Source organism: Macrosteles quadrilineatus, unplaced genomic scaffold, assembly GCF_028750875.1.
Source record: "Macrosteles quadrilineatus isolate MER2022 unplaced genomic scaffold, UCM_ALF_1.0 Scaffold_3__2_contigs__length_128488019, whole genome shotgun sequence".
Lineage (NCBI taxonomy): Eukaryota > Metazoa > Arthropoda > Insecta > Hemiptera > Cicadellidae > Macrosteles > Macrosteles quadrilineatus.
Genome location: NW_026542596.1, coordinates 67,707,863 through 67,728,625, shown reverse-complemented (window position 1 = coordinate 67,728,625; position 20,763 = coordinate 67,707,863). Strand labels below are relative to the sequence as shown.

The 20,763-nt window shown below is 36.4% G+C and overlaps 2 protein-coding genes across 5 annotated transcripts in view; both read left to right on the top strand.

Moving 5' to 3' along the window:
• Positions 1–1,600: 1,600 nt before the first annotated feature.
• LOC128990824 (proteasomal ubiquitin receptor ADRM1-A) lies at positions 1,601–11,867 on the top strand. 3 transcript variants are annotated; one of them, XM_054413429.1, is made up of 9 exons: positions 1,601–1,842; positions 2,084–2,311; positions 6,325–6,441; positions 7,671–7,767; positions 8,409–8,517; positions 8,742–8,890; positions 10,147–10,248; positions 10,907–11,064; positions 11,561–11,867. In XM_054413429.1, exons 2-9 carry the CDS (start codon positions 2,108–2,110, stop codon positions 11,798–11,800), a joined length of 1,176 nt encoding a protein of 391 aa, XP_054269404.1. In that variant the 5' UTR covers positions 1,601–1,842; positions 2,084–2,107; the 3' UTR covers positions 11,801–11,867. The 3 variants fall into 3 exon arrangements, with proteins under 3 accessions (XP_054269404.1, XP_054269406.1, XP_054269405.1); XM_054413431.1 differs by having other exon boundaries at positions 1,602–1,842; positions 10,910–11,064; XM_054413430.1 differs by having other exon boundaries at positions 1,638–1,656.
• Positions 11,868–14,908: 3,041 nt separating this feature from the next.
• Positions 14,909–20,763, top strand: part of LOC128990533 (protein argonaute-2-like) — a 49,083-nt gene continuing 43,228 nt past the window's right edge. The window contains exon 1 of one of the 2 annotated variants that reach the window (XM_054412933.1): positions 14,909–15,509. The gene's annotated coding sequence lies outside the window, so the exon portion shown is untranslated. The remainder of the gene's footprint in view (positions 15,510–20,763) is intronic. The other variant, XM_054412932.1, reaches the window with a different exon arrangement.

Below are 20,763 nucleotides of genomic sequence, written 5' to 3'. Positions count from 1 at the left end.
AGAAAATAACCAATTTCCCTTTCTGTACACGGAGTGATAAACATAATTTTTCTGCATACTGCAGCAAAAACATCCGTTTTTAGCGAATTTCCCATAGGCAATGAGCTATTACAGTGCCGTAGGTCTCATGGTGAGACCTGGGCCCCGGTCCGATTTACATTTTTGTTTTGAGGTCCCCAGAGGCCAAAAACACCATCCGTTTAAAGGTCCACCATTATGTGGCACAAAAGGCATCCATAAATTTTTCATCGATATTTCTTTGTGATAAATTCGCTAACGCTTGCCTTCCTGTATCACCCGTGTCACCTATATACTCTAATGAATGGATGTTTTTCTGGTATGATTGACACCTACCTAGGCCTTGCGACTACCTATGAGGTCATTGCACGTCACAATGACGTAATTGACTGGTCATTACTAAATGACTCGACCCTCCCACCTATCATATTCTTGACAGGCAATGACGTGAGTTGCTCTCACTGCACAGTGTATACACCTCAATAGATCTGTCAAATGCCCTATAACATGCTGTTGACAGTTGGCAGTAATATAAACAAACAATTTGAAAAAGGACAGACTACAGGTACTCCATAATAATTGGACTCAGTGAAATTATCTGAATGATCATGTTCTTTTAAAATACCTTCTTACGCACCAGAAAATTGCATTGTTTTACAAGCTTATTGAAAAACGTGTATTTTTGTTTTGTATACTTTGAACTATTGCAGCTAGTTGATGTTGGTGATACCAAAGATTACACATATGCTAACGCATATGTAATCTTTGGTGATACTGATCAACTGATCATAGTGATCCGCAGTATCAGTATCAACAAAATTGTGTTTCTATTATGTTTTGGGTTAATTTAATGTTTTGTGCTTTACGGGTTGTTTATATGACAGACTATCTATAGTCTGTGGTTATAAACTATAGGGGACGAGTTATTATTGTGTATGTATTGTAAATTGGTGAAATCCGTTGGCAATGGCAATAAATAAACGATCATAATTTAATTTGGTTAAACGTGGTTTTAAATAAATGACTAAGGTAACAAGAAACAAATTGAAAACAAAGTATTACCTAAAGTGCACCAGATATGGAACTAAGTTTATGATCTGTGCAACAACCTTTGGCTATCCAATAAATTATTCAATGCTACAACTTCTTTCATAGTTACTTTGGATACTTGATCCCTTCTCCATACCTTAATAGTCGAAAATAATGTGTCAATTTCTAATTTACACACAAACATTCATAGCGCACTATACGCGTAAAAATTTTTCGGACTAGCTTCTGTATGATGAATAATTATGATGATAGCGGGATTACGATTGTTTAGTATTGATGGCAATTGATGTTTCAACTCAAGAAAAAATCGAAAAACAAGCACTATTAAAAATGTTAGTAAGACAATAAAACTCCAATAGATCTGTTCTATAATCTATGGACAGGGATAAGGTTCTGTATTTTTGGGGTCTTTGATATGACCCTGACAAAGCAGTTTAATTTTGTGGGCTATGGAAATTGATACAGAATGGAAATGGGTGACTCTGTGTGGTGGATTTGATTGGTCGATTGACGATTGGTGTCCTGTCCTGTCCGGCTCCCCTTCCCTTTTCATCTTCATCGTCTGTTGTTGGTCTGTTTGCGTTGTTGGTACAGAGTTTTGCATATTTCAGTAACTTATTTTATTTTAGAACATAAAAGTTAAGTTAATAATCTAGGCCTAGGTTTGTATTCATTGCCTACACCTGCTATTCAACTATTAAGCGTCAGTTTACGATACAGCTGATCTACAGAAACTGTCCTAGAATCCTGTATTCGGAAAATTTACTAGTGATTGTAAGTATAGGCTAAGTAAGGCTTAAACAAATTAAATCCTACGTTCATAACTACTTGTAATGGATAATACCACACTAATGATTAGCACAAGGCCTACTGTACATTATCTATCGGTAAATTTAAGGGCGTTTTTACATTAAATGATAACTAGGCTTAGGCCTATTTGCTGGAATGAAACTTAAGTTTAGGACCGGGACCTTATTTTACTGAACTGATACTTTCTTTTTAACTTACCTTCTAGGTTCTTGCTACTCAAAAGGTCAAGATGCCTGCAGGAGGAGCTTTGTTTGGCAGTTCAGCATCTCGCTCTCAAAGCAAGAATCTGGTTGAATTCAAAGCTGGAAAAATGACAATGAAAGGGAAAATGGTTCATCCTGACAAAAGGAAGGGTTTAGTGTATGTCTATCAATCAGAAGATTCATTGATGCACTTTTGCTGGAAAGACCGTGGCTCTGGAACTGTGGAAGATGTAAGTTATGGTCCGTTGGCATTCTGCAGAGTGCAATCACAATGCATTGAAAGGTCAAAATAAACCGGAATAGGCCTATCTTCTAAGTAGCCTACAGACCTAAGTAGGCTAAGGTCTTTTAGTAGTTTGGACCTCTGGTAATCATGAACTTAACATAACTCCTCATGAGATTTTTACAACATTTATGCAATTGGCAAATATTTGAAATATCAACAACGCGATATTATGTACTTTTTTGATGTCTACTTACAGTATTTTCACGCAGAATCCAAAAATGCAATCAGTTTTTGTCGGAGAGATTCCTAAATGATCGTAAAACGAAGGTCAACATTACGAATCTAAGGTTAATTGAGGTATACTGATGGCAATATGGCGTGGTCTGGACGGGTCCGTATGTGGTCTGAGTACAGAGTGAGGGGGAGAGCAAACAGCTGTTTGTATGCGGAATGAAATCAATTTGTTTTGAAACCAGAGATAATCAGTTCTTATCTTATTTAGGCATGTGAGGAAGGTAGGTCGGGTTTTATGCGGATTCGTGACTGTATTAAGTGTTTTGAAGTGAGGTTAGATTAGGAAGGTAAAGGTTAGGTTATAATGAACCGACTCATTAATTTATGGTACTTCCAGACTGTTTTTGCACAATTAAATAGTGGTTGAAACACAATGAAATAACGAAATCAAAAATGCGTAAGCATTTTTGATATTTTTATTTCATTGTGTTTCACCCACTATTTCAATTGTGCAAAAACAGTCTGGAAGTTGCATAAATTAATGAGTCGGTTCATTATAACCTAACCTTTAACTTACCTAATCTAACCTCACTTCAAAGGACTTAATACAGTCATGAATCCACATAAAGTCCGACCTATCTTCCCCACATGCCTTTTCTGACATAAAATGCGATTTAAACATTACTATTAAGGTTGGATTGGGTTAGGTTAGGTTAGATTAGATTATGTAACATCATTTATTAGTTGCTGATACATTAAATTATGCACTGTGACACGTTTTCACTTTTAGACACAATGGGATTATGTACTATGGGATTATGCACTATGGCACGTTCATTAACAGACGTTGAGGCATTAGTCAATGATTCAGGATTGGAATGAGGACGATGATCATGTCGGCAGTGGCCTTGCTTCTATTACTGATATTTTACGTGAATAAATTCTATTTTGCTCTATAATTTATGTTGATGTGATTAATAGTTTATGTATCGTAGTTGATTTATTGTATTTTCTAAACAGCACCAAAGTCCATTTTCTTTTAAAAATATCTAGTTATTGCATATTGTAACTCTGATTTTGCTCTCATGGCGTCGTGTGTGGTTTTGTCTGTTATTATTATGAATGAACTGACAGCTGTTTCCACTCCACAATCCTTCCTCCCCTTTAAGTGTTAGTCGCCACTAGAACTTGGACTCGTCCATACCACAAATATGTGAATATTACAACAAAACTGAAGCTTAATATTAATTATTTAGCTGTACGGTAATTTAGGAATCTCTCCGACAAAAACTTATTGCATTTTTGGATTCAGTGTGAAAAATACTGTAAGTAGACATCAAAAAAGTACATAATATCGCGTTGTAGACATACCAAATAATTACCATGCAATTCTAAGCACTTTTTTTTCCTCAAGCACTTTAGGGGTAAACACCACTTTTAACCCTCCGAGTGTTAAGCGTCGCGTAATCGTCGCACAACACACCCGCCGTGGTGTTATGCGTCGCTTTTGCGACACACAAACATCGTTTAAGTTACAGCATAGACAAAAAGAATTAAAAATAGACTGTCAGCCATGCTGCGGTTACCATGGTTACCATAGGTTCCGGCGCACACCGCTGTAGTTTACGTAGCGCGTACGTCGTAAATACATGGCGCTCCAAGCGGTGTGCGCCAGAAGCTATGGTAACCGCAGCACAGCTGATGGTCTATATTTAATTCTTTTTGTCTATGGTTACGGCGAAGGCTCTGGTACTGACTGAATCAGATTGAACTGGATCGAGATTGGTATTGTTGTTTTCGGCAGATTCTAAGCTTTCTCCTGATGTCTGTTTCTAGACGCTTTTCATTTTAGTTCCAAAAATATTGTACCAGACAGCTGACGTGCGTATTTGTAAACAACTTGGTATGTTGTATTTCTTATACAAGAATATTATTCACACATCTTGCTTCAACAAACTCTATTTCCAAACTAAACCAATGTTTACAAAAATCATCTGACAAGAAAACATATTTAAACACAAATAAATCATATGATAAAAAGAATAGACTTAATACAACATCCCGCCTCAAGATGTCCACATCTTTATGAACCTCAGTACCGCCTCGGTTTCTTAATGGACCTTCCGTAACGGGTTACTGTGCCAGCTCCTGGACGATCACGTGAGTTGCATGGACAATTAATGACCATGGATGAACAGTTTGAAAGAATACCATCTCCTCCGTAGTACGGTGCAGGAACTAAGAACTTCCTGTTTCGGCGAATGGTTCTCTTGTCAGTTTCCACAAGGTAGGAACGTGGTTCGTTCAACAATATAATAATAATTAACAACCATATGACTTTATAGACTTTAAAAGACTTGACTTATAAGTGAAGAAGGGAGTTCTTCACTTATAAGTCAAGTCTTTTGGGAGGATTTACTCTTCGTGATGACTTTCTAATATCTACATCTTTAACTCCATTTCCAGCTTTACTTCCGTTCACTTTACTTGCTCCTGCCGGTTCTTCAACGTCATAAAATCGTTTCTTCAAAAACCAAGAGTTCTTTCGATAAATATTCCCATCTGGAGTTTCTATAAGGTATGATCTTGGCTCCGGACCTTTTCTTATGACTGTAGCCGGCTGCCAGTCTCTGTGTTCTATTCTATACAGTACTTTTTCTCCTTCTTCAAATTCTAAGTTGTTCTTTTTTGTTCTGTTAACTTACTGTATTGTCTGGATTTTTCCCGAATATTTTGCAATTCATTGTGAACATTTTGAATTATTTTTGGTTGCAGAATTTTATCTGTGCTAGGGAGCAGTGTCCTTGTTCTGCGCCCCATTAATCTTTGAGCTGGAGATCCAAGATTTTTCCGGGGTACCTATATTTCTTTGATGAAGTAGGGCTAGATAAACATCCGTCTTTTCTTCTAGACATTTCTTTAGAATGAGTTTTGCTTCTTGAACATACTGTTCAGCTAATCCATTTGATCTTGCAAACAAAGGACTTGAAACCCTTTTATTGACCAAAAACTTTATCATTCGGTTCACTTTACCTAGGCTATGTTTATTTTCATTTACAAGTCACGGAAATTGCCAATTTTTGCACGAGAATGAAACGAATTTCACTTAAGTTAGTATTTATTCGGTTCAGAAATGAATAATCTGTCGATTGATGTGCATTTCAACTATTTGGACGCCTATACAACTATTCAGAGTAAGTTAAGTTATGCCTCAAGTAGAGTTACCTTATCTACAAGCGATTCATACTTTGAGTAACAAACTTGCCGTTTTAGTCCAGGACCTGGTGTCAAAAGCCAAGTACTTAGGTATAGAACAAATAAGACAAACTGAATGAGCTGCTAAATATAAAATTCTATAACATCCCATAGGTACATTTTTTGACCGACTTATTTTCACGATGGGTTAGCCTCTGGATCAAGATAAGGCAAATATAAAAGGTTTAATTTACCTGTTGCGTCGATTGATCCTTAAGTTATAAAATAACCACGGCCATTTCGTGCTGCTAACCAAGCACATCTTCAGGTTGTAGGAACGTTAAAATACGGTCTTCTCATCCGTGGATGGAGTGGTCAGCTCATTTAGGACACATAACACAAAACACATACGAAACATTTAAGTATTTACCATAAAAAACTTGGCCAAGTAGTCTGAACACAAGTTGCGTAGCCGGTATATGATGAGTAATGACTCAAGGATCAATCGACGCAACAGATAGGTAAATTAAACCTTTTATATTCAACTTTTAATATTGACATTTATTTTAAACTTACTATTTGTTTCAGGATTTAATTATCTTTCCTGATGATTGTGAGTTCAAAAAAGTCGCTCAGTGTACCACGGGACGAGTTTATGTACTGAAATTCAAGTCATCAAACCGAAAATTTTTCTTCTGGATTCAGGTGATTTACATGTAATTAATTGTAATATTTAAGATAGGCCTACATATAAATAATCCAACACTGTACCAAAATCTGTTCAGTTTAGCCTATTTTAAATAGTATTACTTTTACAGTACTCTAATAGCCTACATATATGTAATATATTCATTTTCAGTTTCATTGATTTGTAGTTAATTTATGTACCCTGGGAACCTTACCTACACAATTTTGTTATTATTAGGCCTAGTTGATTTTCTCTTTTAAAGTATACAAATAAATTATATCTTTTGTAATGTGACACTACTGAATGGTGTAATAAATGAATCTCTTGACTACCTATCTGATGATACTACAGTAATTAATTATAGTAATAACACACATGTTGAATTACCAAGCGAGAAACCTGTGAGATGTTGTATTTAGCCTATCATTAGCCATATAAAATACAGTTTAGAGGTTATAATTGTATCTCAATGTACAGTGTCACAGCGTGAATAATAACTAGAGAATTTCTACTATACTAATGAAAATGTTGATTGGCTCAGATTTCTGCTTGTAGATTTATCTGTTCCCAAATGGATTATCCTATACTGTATATTAAAAAGATTTGGTTTTTCTTTTCCGAGTTCGTTTGGCTCTTACACCTGACCGCTTTTCATGATTGAGGTCTCAAATTGAAGGTATGCAACAGATTTTACATCAAGCATCGGCATCTACAGTCCCACTTGGCTTAGGCCTATACGTAAACTAAATCGTTTCCCCATGTATTTCTTATGGGGGTTGAATTTGGTTTTTCTTTTCCGAGTTCGTTTGACCCTTCTACCCGACCGATTTTCATGATTAAGGCCTCAAATTGAAGGTATGCAAGTACAGATTTTTCACATCAAGCATCAGTATATATTTATCTAACTGCCAAAAAATCTGTAAAAATCTGTATTATATTTATTCTACCAAAAAACATAAATTTGATCTTTTTCAAATTCTTACTTTATTTTAAGATGTATTTCACCAGTTATAATTATATACGGTAATCCTATATATTTTGGTCTAAGATCCTTCAGTGAAATACCAGTTTAAAATACCGTTTTACTCAATCAAAAATCATAAATTGTTTCTCGGATGTGATATTTATTTTAACGCTGCGGTGCAGAATGGGCTTTCTAGTATTGTTTGTTATAATCTATTGGTTATGTTGCAGTACTTTTTAGAACGGAAATTGTTTTTCATTACCAATACATAAAATTGTTCAGGAACCTAAGACTGAGAAAGACGAGGATAATGCTCGTAAGATCAACGAGGTTCTGAACAACCCTCCGACACCAGGGAGAAGCGGAGGAGTCACACCTGGTAAACCTACAAGTCATAAACAGTTTACTATATTTAATATTAACTACTTTTTACACTAGCTCTAACTATGATAAAGTATCTGAAATAAAAGAATGTAACTGAATGACCCAAACCTTATCATTTCAATTTACGATTTCAATCCAAACCAACCAAAACTTAAGAGTTACCTTTAATCATTTTATCTTTGTACAAACAAACATTCTTAATTCAAAACCTATTATAGCTCAGGGTATTAGTTTTTTGAATCTCACCTGCGAGTGCCAGTGTGGCACAACATACGTATCGTTGATGTTACAGTTTCAAATCACAAATTAATACAAAAGGTAATTTTTGCGTGTAGCGGTCACAACTTCAGCCAGTTCATAGTAGTAAGTATAATACCCGAAAGTATGTCGGGCAAAGCCGATGGGCAAAAGCTAGTATATTATAAAAGACATAAAAGGACAAAATGTAAAAAAAAAACTGAGAAATATAAAATAGGCTTCAAGTGTTAATATCAATACTTTATGATAGACAAATATGACTAAGCAATAATAAAAACAGTTCATTTGACCGCTTCCATCATTTGTCTAATCTATCTAGCCTTGTCATCCTAAAATGATGAGTGTGGTTGAGTTTTCAAGTCACTTTTAACATTTCAGATGAGAATCTCCAGAATCTGCTACAGAACATGTCACAGCAGCAGTTGATGCAATTGTTTGGAGGTGTGGGACAGATTGGAGGTCTCTCGAGCCTTCTTGGGACCATCAGGTAACTATGATCGTCATCGTTGATTAAATATGTTACTTCTTTATCCGTTGTAGGTTCTCTAGCAATTTTGAAGTTAAACCTCTTTTATCTTGTTCAAAATGTCTGGGTGTTTATTGAGTTTACTGATGGATAAAAAGGAGTCTAAAGCTTATTAATACCTAGAGTTGTTGTCAAAGGAAGTCTTGTACTGTATTGTTGGTGATATTTTTAATGTTTATTTCCAGCCGTCCCTCCACCAGTCAGTCTAGCAGCAGTCGAGCAGCAGCCCCTGCTAGTGGTGGTACCACTGCAGCCAGCGCTACCACTACGCCTAAATCTTCCACGGCTCCTGCGCAGCCCTCAACACCTCGGCCTAAGCCTCCATCATCTGCAGGTTAAATATTCTTTGTAATTTTTATTTCCACAGCTAGCAGCCAATTTATAAAAAGACAACTTATTTTTGTACAAGATGGTGATATAAGATGATGATTAAAATTCAGGCTCTACGTGACAATATAATGAGAGAAAAGCTTATATTCAATTACTCTCATGACAGCAGCTCAATGGAGACCTTAATTTACGGAAAACCCTTTTATCAGGGTATAGGTTTTAAGTTGTGTATAGTATAAAAATGCTACTGCAGCTTAAACCCTGCCTCATATACACAAGAATTGGTTGATTTATCTTTAAGGAATTTCAGGTGAAGAATTTTAACTTGTTTGTTACCAAAGTCAGCTGAAACTGATCAGATCTTTTATCACTATACCCTGTCTCAATTTAAGTTGAGGCAGACTACCTGTTTTCTGGTTGCGTACCTTTGTATGACAACCAAAAACTGAGTTGTAAAAGGAGCATAATTACGGCAAGCTTAAAATAGTATCATTTTTTTAACCTTACATTTCATTTTATCAAGATGCTCAAAATTTAGATTATACAAGACCATTATACAGCCAGTGTTATTGTATGGAAGTGAAACATGGGTCCTCTCCAAAAAAATGAAGGATGGTTGACGGTGTTTGAAAATAAGATACTTCGTAAAATATTCGGCCCAATTTATGAAGAAGGAGTTTGGCGCATAATGAAAAGTAGAGAGCTGCATGCCCTATATAAAGATCCAGGCATAATAGCGCTTATTAAAGCCAAAAGAATTAGTTGGCTAGGTCATGTACTTGGGAAGACCTACAGGAAGACGTCCTTTGGGTAGGCCTAAATTAAGATAGCATGACCAAGTCCAAAAGGATGTGATCCAATGCGTAGGAGAAATCCGGATGGCGATAGAGGAGAGTGGAGGCGGCTAATCTACGAGGCAAAAAATCAACAGATTTGTGACGCCCCGTCAGTAAGTACGTAAGTAACCTCACATTTGCCCGTCCACATAGACTACAGATCTGTGCGTGGAACGTATCCAGCAAAGCAAGCGGGTGAGTTGGTACAGTACGAAGGTGAACTGTACTGATAAAATGTTCGCGGCAGTGACCAGGATCCGAACCCACGACATCGCTGCCTTGGGCCCGAAGTCCGTGACGCTACCAACTGAGCCACCGTCTCACCCGATTATTAACAACTATTGTTGATGAGGTAAAGGTGGTAACATAATCTACTTTGAACATGTCAGATATCACTGATTAACATATTTTTAACTCCCCCCAGAGAGTGGCAGCACCCAGAATCCCATACAGCTAAGCGATCTACAGAACTTCCTCTCAGGCCTGGGAGTTGCTGGAGCACCAGGGTCATCAGCACCACCTACTGGTCTGTATACTATGTTCCCTAACATTATTTTTTAATAAATTATATCTTAAGTTTTCCCCATTTGAAAGAAGTAACAACAATCAAAAGCATTCTCAAAAATTTATTGAAACATTTTTTATAATTAGTATGCAGAAATTGGAACCGAAAATTCTAATCTTTTCCTACCATTATATAGACCAGAAAGAAACTTAGATTTGGTATATGTGTAAGCATAATGTTGTATTTTAATTAGGTTTCAGCAAGTGCATTTCACTCGTACCTTGTATTTGAAATTCTGTATTTAATCTACATTTTTTTTTACAAATCCTCTCTTTTAGATTGGAACTGGCAGAAGTTGAGAGTACCCATGTCTATTTCTTAAGTGTCTAATATAAAAAAGTTTGCTCTGCTTAACATATATATTTGTGACATAAAATTATCAGTGAGCGACATTGTTTAAAATCTTAAGAGAAACAATCCTATTGTTGGCCATGTCAATATTATTTTCAATCGCTTGCTAGAAAATCATATTACTTAACTAGAATTATAAAAGAAACGAATGTAATATTAAACAAAACAAAAATATTATCAAGCATAGTATTCTGAATGTAAGTTTACTTTACATGTGAATTGTGTTTGTTCCTGTCTTCTACCTCCTTGTATAATGGTATTGGTGCAGTAGATCTGTCGTCTGCCATCACATCAGAAACACTGCAAGCTGTAGTCAACAACCCAGCTGTTGTAGAGGAGTTGTCACAACATCTACCGTCTACTCCGGGTGTAGCCTCTCAGCAGGAACATCTGCGTTCTACACTAGCCTCGCCGCAGTTCCAACAGGTATTATAGAAGATGCTCGGAGAAACATACTTGTCATTGGGTTTGTAATACTTGGGACACTTGACCACACCTATTTGAAGGAATGGCGAGAGGTCTGGAAAAATGTCCAACTGACAGTGCAGGTGATGCCAAAAGCCTTTACGGATTGTAATGACATCGACCACAAAAGCCAAAAACTTAAAACTAGTCACATTTAATCCAATCCATGGACAGGGGTGGTCAGAATATGCTTCCAATGGTACCTACTGTGTTTTGTGAATGGCCTCAGTTGTTGTGTCTACATCCCAAAATGGCAGCTTCGCCACTGCACTGGCTCCATCACCAATTTCCTAACCATGAAAAATGGCAGTTATGATTTGCAGCACTGACAAACATCGAAAGCACTGGAATGTTTGAAACATTGTGCCCCTTAGTAATACATCCTCTAATTGCTCCTTCCTTATGTGTAAGCTTTGAAGCATTATTCCTGTTTTATAAATGTAATGGTGCTTTGCAGGCTGTCAGCTTGTTTAGCACGGCTCTGCAGTCTGGTCAGCTGGGTCCAATAGTGTCCCAGTTTGAGGTCGGACCCGAGGCAGTCAGTGCTGCCAACCAAGGCAACATGGAGGACTTTGTCAAGGCTCTGCAGAACACCAGCCTCAACTCCAGCAGCAGCAGCGAGCCCTCGCAACCCGAGAAGCGCAAGAAAACCGATGACAAGAAGGACGACGATGACGAAGATATGGCTTTAGATTAGTTCCCTTCTTGATTTTTGTTCAGTTATTCAGTCATTACAGACCAAATATAATACAGTATGAAACTAATATTGTGTTTATTTAAGTCCTCTTAAGTTGTTTATTTCTCATCTTGAAGTGGTTGGGGCTTTTTTAAAGTTGTTAGAATAATACATGTTACTTATAGCAACTAATCAAGCATATATCACTATTACCATAAATAAACTAAAGATTGGGCAACATTTTTAATTTTAGTTGACAATATTTAAACTCTTAAAACTCAGTAAAGTAATTGCTGGTACAATTTTTTAACTCAGAAGTTGAGTATGAATCAAAGTTTCTTACAGAAAATATAATTAACTAAAAAGAAAATCCCATACCTCAGACAAAAATGTATTCCTTATTACACCTTTTTTAGAGAATGGTAGAGATATTTGACTGTTATTTTTAGGAATTAATTACAGAAATTCATCAAATGTATAAAGAAGATAAACAAATAACTTTCCTTATTTACTAGATTATAAAAAATATAGTTAATACTAGCTGACCCGGCGAACTTCGTATCGCCTAAGTTATAGGTTTCCCCTAAGACAGACCGATGGAAAACCCGGCAGACGCTGTCTTGCCTTTGACTATTTATAATTTAAGTACCGTTACGTTTAATTTTCAAGATGATCTCGTTCGCATCGCTCAATCACGTCCTGGTTGAAGTTCGTTCGCTACGCTCACTCACCTTTGGCTTGGAGCTCGTTCGCTACGCTCACTCACCTTTAGGTTGGAGCTCATTCGCTACACTAACTCGCCTCCAGGTTGAAGTTCGTTCGCTACGCTCACTCACCTTTGGGTTGGAGCTCGTTCGCTACGCTCACTCACCTTTAGGTTGGAGCTCGTTCGCTGCGCTCACTTGCCTTCAGGTTAGCTCGTTCGCTACGCTAACTCGCCTCCAGGTTGAAGTTCGTTCGCTACGCTCACTCACCTTTTGGTTGCTAATTAGCTGTTGTCATAAATGTAAAAGAAATAATAGTGCTGCACCCTGTTGGTAATCCTTGTAACTTTAATGCTATTGAACATCATAGAACAGAACCAACTTGTTTAATTGAAACAGCTGTTAAGATTCATTAATTCCATTTCTCATAAGGTTAACATGGGAAACTCCAGAGCCACTGGGGCGGAGCCCTTTTAAGAATTTCGAAACGGGAAATAGTTTACGTCCGATTCGCATACCTAAAGAATTTACACACCAAATTTCATAACGATCGGTGAAGTCGTTCCGGAGGAGTTTGCAGACAAACACTGTGACACGAGAATTTTATATATTAGATTGTAATTAATTACTCATTTTGTAATATAATCATAATTTGTACAGCAGACAATAGGCTTTTATCTTTGTACCTTAAAATTAAAAGATTGTATGACGACACAACATTTCATTGGCCAATATAAAAATGCAGTATTACATCAGTCAGGTCAGCCGAATTAATAATGCACATCAATCTGTTGACTGATGTCAGGTTTTCATCTTAATTGCCATTTCAGCATTTTGGTGTTTGACTAAAACACTATTGTGACTATTGTTGTGAGTTAATATTTCTTACTTCCACAGTTGCTAAATTATTACCCCCTTGGCCCCTTAAAATTATTTTGGAACATAGAGTGCTCCTACTGTTAGTAAACATAGTTGTGATTTGATGGCATTAAATTGTGCATTCTGTGGCTTTTTCACACTATAGATAACCTTGACAATTGATAATGTTTTATGAGAGAAATTGGTCAATGAAGCAACTAATCTTATCCCCCTCTTGCTTTGCACAATAAATTACACCTAACAATGATTCTAATTTAACTAATATCTTCCCAGTCCCAGCTATGGGAAGATTTTTAGGGTATTTGTTGCGGGGGGGGGGTTAATGTTTGTCTTGGTGTTGCTGTGGGTTTGGTTTTGTCGTGAAGTGGATGGTGATGCCTATGCTGTTTGTGACGGATGGATCAAAGTATCAGAGCAATTTGGAGTTTTGGCCACAATCAAGGTTATATAAGGTTGAGGAAATCATAGAGATATGCTTGGATTCGGGAAAGGACACTCGATGAGAGGCTAGCAGCCACAAAGCACATCTTGCGGCATCTTGGACTTGGAGACCTTGAAGTTAGAGTGCAGAAAGCGTATGTGCGAAGATAAGGGCAGAATGGAAGGCTGAGGAATACAGTTGTGCCAGGGTGGGTTGGGACTGGAGCTAAGCTGTGGCATTTGAAGAGGACACTGAGGCAGTCGTCACTTTATTTTCGTGGTCATGGAGGTGAGAAGTAAAAGGAAGGTTTGTAGTTGTGATGGTGTATTTGTATATTTTCCAGTGCAGGAATATCCACCATCGTCTTAGGAGAAACACAGGTTGCTATAGGATTTTTGGAAGAAGCACAGTGGCAACATCCGTTCGTCCTGGACTGGAGTTAAGTGTGGTGCCTTAATAGTGTAGATGCCGACTACATGACCAGCTGTTCCTTGTTCAGGACTATGCATATATTAAAAAGACCAATGATCAAGGATGAATTGCTTCATGACAAGAACTATAGTAGCTTACACACCACTACAACGTTAGTTACCATTGTATTTTTAAACTTATAAACTCAAATCAATGATTAGAGCGTAAAAATAAAAGATTTCCAACAAAAAAATTAAAATTTTAATTGGTGTAGGAATAAAAATAAAAATGTTTTAATAATTGATAATTGGCCAAGAAAATCTTGAGAAACTGTTTTTAGTGACTTGCCCTGTAACTTTTTTGTATTTATGGCAATAAAAAGAATGATTATGAGTGAGAAAGTAGGATGGTAAGAAGATAATTAATTTTTGTAACCATGTGACTCACGGCACAAGCATAGACTAACCAAACCAACACAAGGGAGTATGTTTTTATCTATGTTAAGAAGCTAAGGCAAAGCAATGAAAATGATACGATACAGGTACAAGGCAGTACTGGGTACAGGTACAGGTTCAGTGGTGGCAAAAAGCAACAGTGGTAGTTTAAGTTGAAATCTATGACGTAATACACGTGGTCCTGTTTGGTACCGCCTCTGCTGTCAAACGAACCAATCGCCGCGAAGCAGAACATAGCTCTCTCTCACTCTCCTCTCCCCCACTGTGTTAAAAACGAGGATTTTGGACGAACGAAACCGTGTACCGTGTCCCGTAATAATAATATTGACTGTGCCCAGACACAAAGTTTAAGTACGTGTGTATTAAAACTAGTCCGGGTTTTCTCACGGTGTGTGATACCGTGTATATTTTAGTTTGTCAGATTACAATTCAGAACTACCAGCTGTCGTTTAAAGGGACCGAATGTTTACCACTAGAACACAGGTGGATCTGTTTACAAACAAGTGTATGGCTGACAAGGAGAAGAAAGAATATCTCGGTTGTGGTTGTGACGTGTAAATTTTTAAGTAAATTCAGTGAAGTGGTGGTATTTGATGTATAATAATTAACATTTAAAATTCACTATCAGTGTCATACCGTTTTATTGTAATTGTTTCATTTTACGTGACGGTGTTTGTCCAAATATCGATTTTCTCGAATCAAATCAAATCCGTATGTGGGTGGGGGGTTGATCTAACCTTCTGTCTAGTTTTGTGGAAATTTAATGTCAAGGTAATTTTCGTTGACTGTCAGTGAATTTACTCATCGTCATAACGTGCGATGGACAATTTCGTTTAGTGCTTGACTCTCCATAATAGCAAGTAAGTAACGATGTATTATTGATATTATATTTTTACCTTTAGTTCAATGTGTCAGTGGTGGGCCTTGACCTTGAACGTGGCCATGACATAGCACATAGGCATAGGTCGCGATGCCGATGCGGGAAAGTCGAATTTGGAATTAAATAATGCAGACATATAACTGCAATGCGCTAAGTTAATATACTTTTCCTAACGGTTTTTACATTAAATAGTTTGAATAGGTACAATTGTTCTTATTGGAAGAAGGTTTTAAGTTCAAAGGTACTTTAACTGAAGGAAAGTCTTTGTTCTTTGTGGATCATTAACTTAACTTCAGTCTAGGCTCGGCCTATGCTATTTTTTAAGTCTTTTTATAAAGATTACGGACAGGCTTAAGTTAATTCTCTAAACAAGACTGTCAGACTCAGACAGGGAATGCATAACTCAAATTCAGTAGGCTAGGCCCAATTTTAAAAATGTTTACAAAACCATAGCCTAGATAAGTTAGGCTACAAACTTATTTGGGACAGGCCCGCTTTTATAATAAACGGACAAACTGGGCATATGCCCAGGCTTAGGGCTCCACTGACCCTTAACGCGGCCCTGATTTGGAACTGACTATTTTGTTGACCCGGGTCAACAAATTCAATACATTTAAGTAGCAAAATAGGCTGCACTTTACTTTAGGTCCTACACTTGTTCGAATGAAACAATCGATTAATCGATATATCGATCGATATTTTTATTTGAATGAGTGTAGGACCTAAAGTAAAGTGCAGCCGCAAAATAACCACTTAAAGTAGAATGTAGCCCTACGGTAGATATTTACACAAAACCTGGAGCGAAGGTATAAGTATCCACATGTATTCTATACACACACCGTATGTAAAATTTGGTACCGGTAACGATTATTACGAAAACTATTTACCTATTTTTAGAGTTCCCAGAGATTCTCCATCAAAAGTGAGGTCAATTATGACCCGCAGAACTTGGTGGGGGGGGGGGGTCACCTCAATTTTGTAAATTTAGAGTTACTTTTATGCGTTTTAGGGGCTTTCAAAACAGTTTTTTATTATTTTAGATAGGTAGGCCTACAAGAACTTTCAGCATTTTGGAATTATTTTTCTACTAAACATCGTCTGACAATTCCCAAAAACAGCCTACCGGTATATTGTAAGTTTTAGAAATTTTAAACTAGAATTTTCATTCAGGCATGCTTAAATGTTAACAATGCTTTAGGCGATTGATGATTAGAGCTAATTTGCTAATACTATGCCTATTAAATGCATTAAGGAATAATTTTATTTATTTTTTTTGTAATCTAAATCTTGGACATTTTAAGGTTTTGCCAAAAATCCCCCATTTCTTATGTACCCAAAAAGAGGACGTGTCCGGGAAAATGAGGACGTCTGGGATCCCTACCAGTACCTGTTTTATTAACAAAAACCCACCCAAAATAGCTAACTTTATTTTGTTGACCCAGGTCAATCACGAAAAAAGGGTGCTTAGAATTAAACTGTGACTGTATATTCATGAAACTAGGAACTAAGGTACCGGTATATATATTTAGATATAGGCTATTCTACACGTACCGGTATGTAAAATTTGGTAAAAATTAAAAAATATTTAGCCTACCTATTTTATTACAGGGTTGGTACGGTCAGGGAATTTTTTACAGATATGCTACATTTTGCATCTACGTCCCAATAACTTACTTGGTCAAAAACATCAAAGTTTGACGAAAACATCGATGTAACAAAAACATCGGGAACCTACCATCGATAGAAAAACATTGAACATCGATAGACATTCTATCATCACTCTCTGATTACTGGCTTTAATTGAACGCACCGAGCTCCCAGTGTTTCTACACGACCAAAAGAATATAATCCCGGTCACTGGGTTAAGAAATCCCGTTTAATCCCTTAAGATTTTTTATGTTAAATTCTGAGTGTTAAATTAGACATATTGTGTTTAAATAGTTGTTTAACATTGCTATTATATTTTGTTAAGGTAATTTTTTCGATTGGGGTTAGTTTTTCACTAAAATAAAGCATAGTAAATAAAAACGGACGTCATAGCCAAAACTCCTGTTTTATCCCACATCCCCTTCAAATCCCGCTCATGCTCTAAAAATCCTGTTTTCGGGATAATCCCACGTATGGAAACACGGCTAGTACCGCGATTAATGATTGTAACTTACGTCAATCAATCCAGTTGTGTATTGGAGGGACGTACGTTTCGACCTTTAGGCCATCTTCAGCCCCGCTGTTACACTAAGTTGTTCCATCCTTAGTTGCATTGTTGGTGTAGCAACCGCGTCAAATATTTACAATGAAGAACACAAAAATACAACATTGACGAAGACGAACACATATTAATAAAACTATCAAACTATCATTAATAAAACTATGTGTTCGTCTTCGTCAATGTCGTATTTTTGTGTTCTTCATTGTAAATATTTGACGCGGTTGCTACACCAACTATGCAACTAAGGATGGAACAACTTAGTGTAACAGCGGGGCTGAAGATGGCCTAAAGGTCGAAACGTACGTCCCTCCAATACACAATTGGATTGATTGACGTAAGTTACAATCATTAATTAAAACATCAATCCGTTTGCTACAAATCAATCATTATAGTACCGCGATGCGCGGAAGGATAGGCCTACATTCATCGTTTCAATTTCAATACGATACTGAATACAATTCCTCATTGAATTTACACCAATACTGATTCAACCTATAATAAACTAAAAAAAACTGCACTTGTAGGAGTTTATAAAAAAAAATTTTTCTGTTACCGGTAGTTGAAACATTTAATAGTTTAGTTTGGTACTACTTTTTGTCTCCGGTACAAGCATGGTAGTTATTTTTCCAATATCACATGTTTCTTCCGATATAAGCTGATGATATCGCAAGCAAAATATCGATACGGTATATATCAGTATCAGAAGCACCGTATCGTCTTATCTGCTAGTGTCAAGTCAAGGCCAAGTAGAACATAAAGTGTGAGGTTAAGTTAGTTGGTACTCTTAATTTTCCAGATTCCAGATGTTTAATTCTTTTCTTATTGGTTTTATGAGTAAACTATTTAGGCCTACATTTTTTCTAATAATTCTTGATTCTGACTATTCGATATCGTCTTACGGTATACCTGGAAAAAGTATAATATCAGTCTGGAAAACCTGGAAAAGTCAGGGAATTTCATTTTCCAAAATCAGTACCAACCCTGTATTAACAAAAAAACCACCGTAAATACCTCAATTTTACATTACGTGTAGAATACATGTAAATAAAACTTATACCTTCGTTCCAAGTTTCATCTATCCTAACTTAATTTTAAGTAGGCTACCCACCTTTTTTCGCGATTGACCCGGGTCAACAAAATAAAATTAGCTGTGATTTTTTGTTATTAAAAAGGTAAATATTTTTTAATTGTTACCAAATTCTAGATATGTGTAGAATACAAGAGGATACACCTTCCTTCCACGTTTCATGTATATAGTTTGATTCTAAGTACCCGGTACCAACCTTTTTTTTGCGATTGACCCTAACAAAATAAAATTAGCTATTTTGTGCGGTTTTTAGTTAGGTAATAAAAAAGGTAAATATTTTTTAATTGTTACACAAATTTTACATACGTGTAGAATACATGTGGATATAGGTACCTTCTTTCCAAGTTTTATGTAAATATCTACATTCCAAGTGGTTATTTTGCTAAATATATATTAAATTTGTTGACCCGGGTCAACAAAATAAGTTTAGGGAGGCCCAACTTATTTTGAACGAATCCTTAGGAAGGCAGAACTCATGCTATTTCTATGTCAGTAGGCCTAAAATTCATAGTTACTTATTGGGGAAGGTTGTGGCTTCTTGAAAAGCAACATTACCACTTAATTCTTAAAACCCTACGTTTACAGTTACGATTTACTTGGTCTAGACCTACTGAACATCCTAGGTCAAGATTAATTTATGTTACTGGTACTTAGACTGATAAATGATTTTATTAGCCATTCGGTACAAATACAATAGGCATTGTCATTCTTAAAAGACAGAAAACTAAAGTCCAATCTTGACTAACATGCACCAATCTACAGCACAACGTCATGCAGCAGCCAAAAAACAGTACAGAAAAGCTGCAAAAAACTACAAACTACCTACAAAATAATTCAGCAAAACCATGCAGGTGCACAAGCAAGCAATAAATAAATAAAATAAAAAGTGTTTAACTTAACTACCTAAACTAAATTATTTGTCGGGCCTATCTAAGTAAGTAACTTCGGGCGATTTTGTTTTATGCCTCCATATAGTGCCTCGCCTGCTATATGTCCGTCCAGGCGATAACTTGAGTAATTTTTGTCCCATTTTGATCAAATTTGGTCTGAAGGTGTAAGGCGGGATAAACTTGAAAGAGTTCACGAACCAGCATGATCGGACCATGGAAACGGGGTTTAACGTGGGGTGTTATGGGGGTTTCTAATTGTTACCCTTAAAACTCAAAATTTATCAATTTTTCTCCAGACCTTTCTAAGAGCTTAAAAAAACAAATAATTTAGTATATCAAAGTGTTTTTGTAAGTTCCCCTGTGGAAGCTAACCTAGGTTAATATAAACATAAATAGGTTAACATAAATCTTAATTTAATAGATTAATTGAAAATCAATCCAGGCAAATGGAATTTCGCTTAGTCGGTAAGTTTGCTGTAGCGGGGGTATTTTTAAGAGGGATATCTTCAAGAAGCGTTTTTATGTTCTTCAAATATGCTACATATTGGTTTTGTTAAAATGTTTTATGTGTTTTAAAATCTTAAAATAACGATAAAATACTTGATCTATTTAATTAATACGCTACATGAAACTTTGTCGGTTGAACTCCTCTGTCATTTCTTAACCGATTTTATCCATTGGCGTCTCATTGGAAAGAGCGTGTCGTGTAGATTTGCAAACTGGCCTTACATTTTTGCAAAAGTCCCTTGGGCTCTGCCCCAGTGGCTTTGAAAGTTCCCATGTTATCCTTATGAAGAACATAATTGTTTACATTTTGATCAGCTGTATAATTTAATTGCTGTTATTTATTTTTCAATTCAATGAAACACATTGAGTAAATTTATCTGCTAGGCTATTTGAGTTTGTGTCAACATAACCCCCAAGACGGATCGTGTTATTATGGTTGTATCTTAAATTTGTGTATTTATCGTTGTTTTGTGTCGCTATGATGGATCGTGTTAGCATGATTGTAACTTAAATTTGTGAATTTATCATTGTTTTGTGTAGC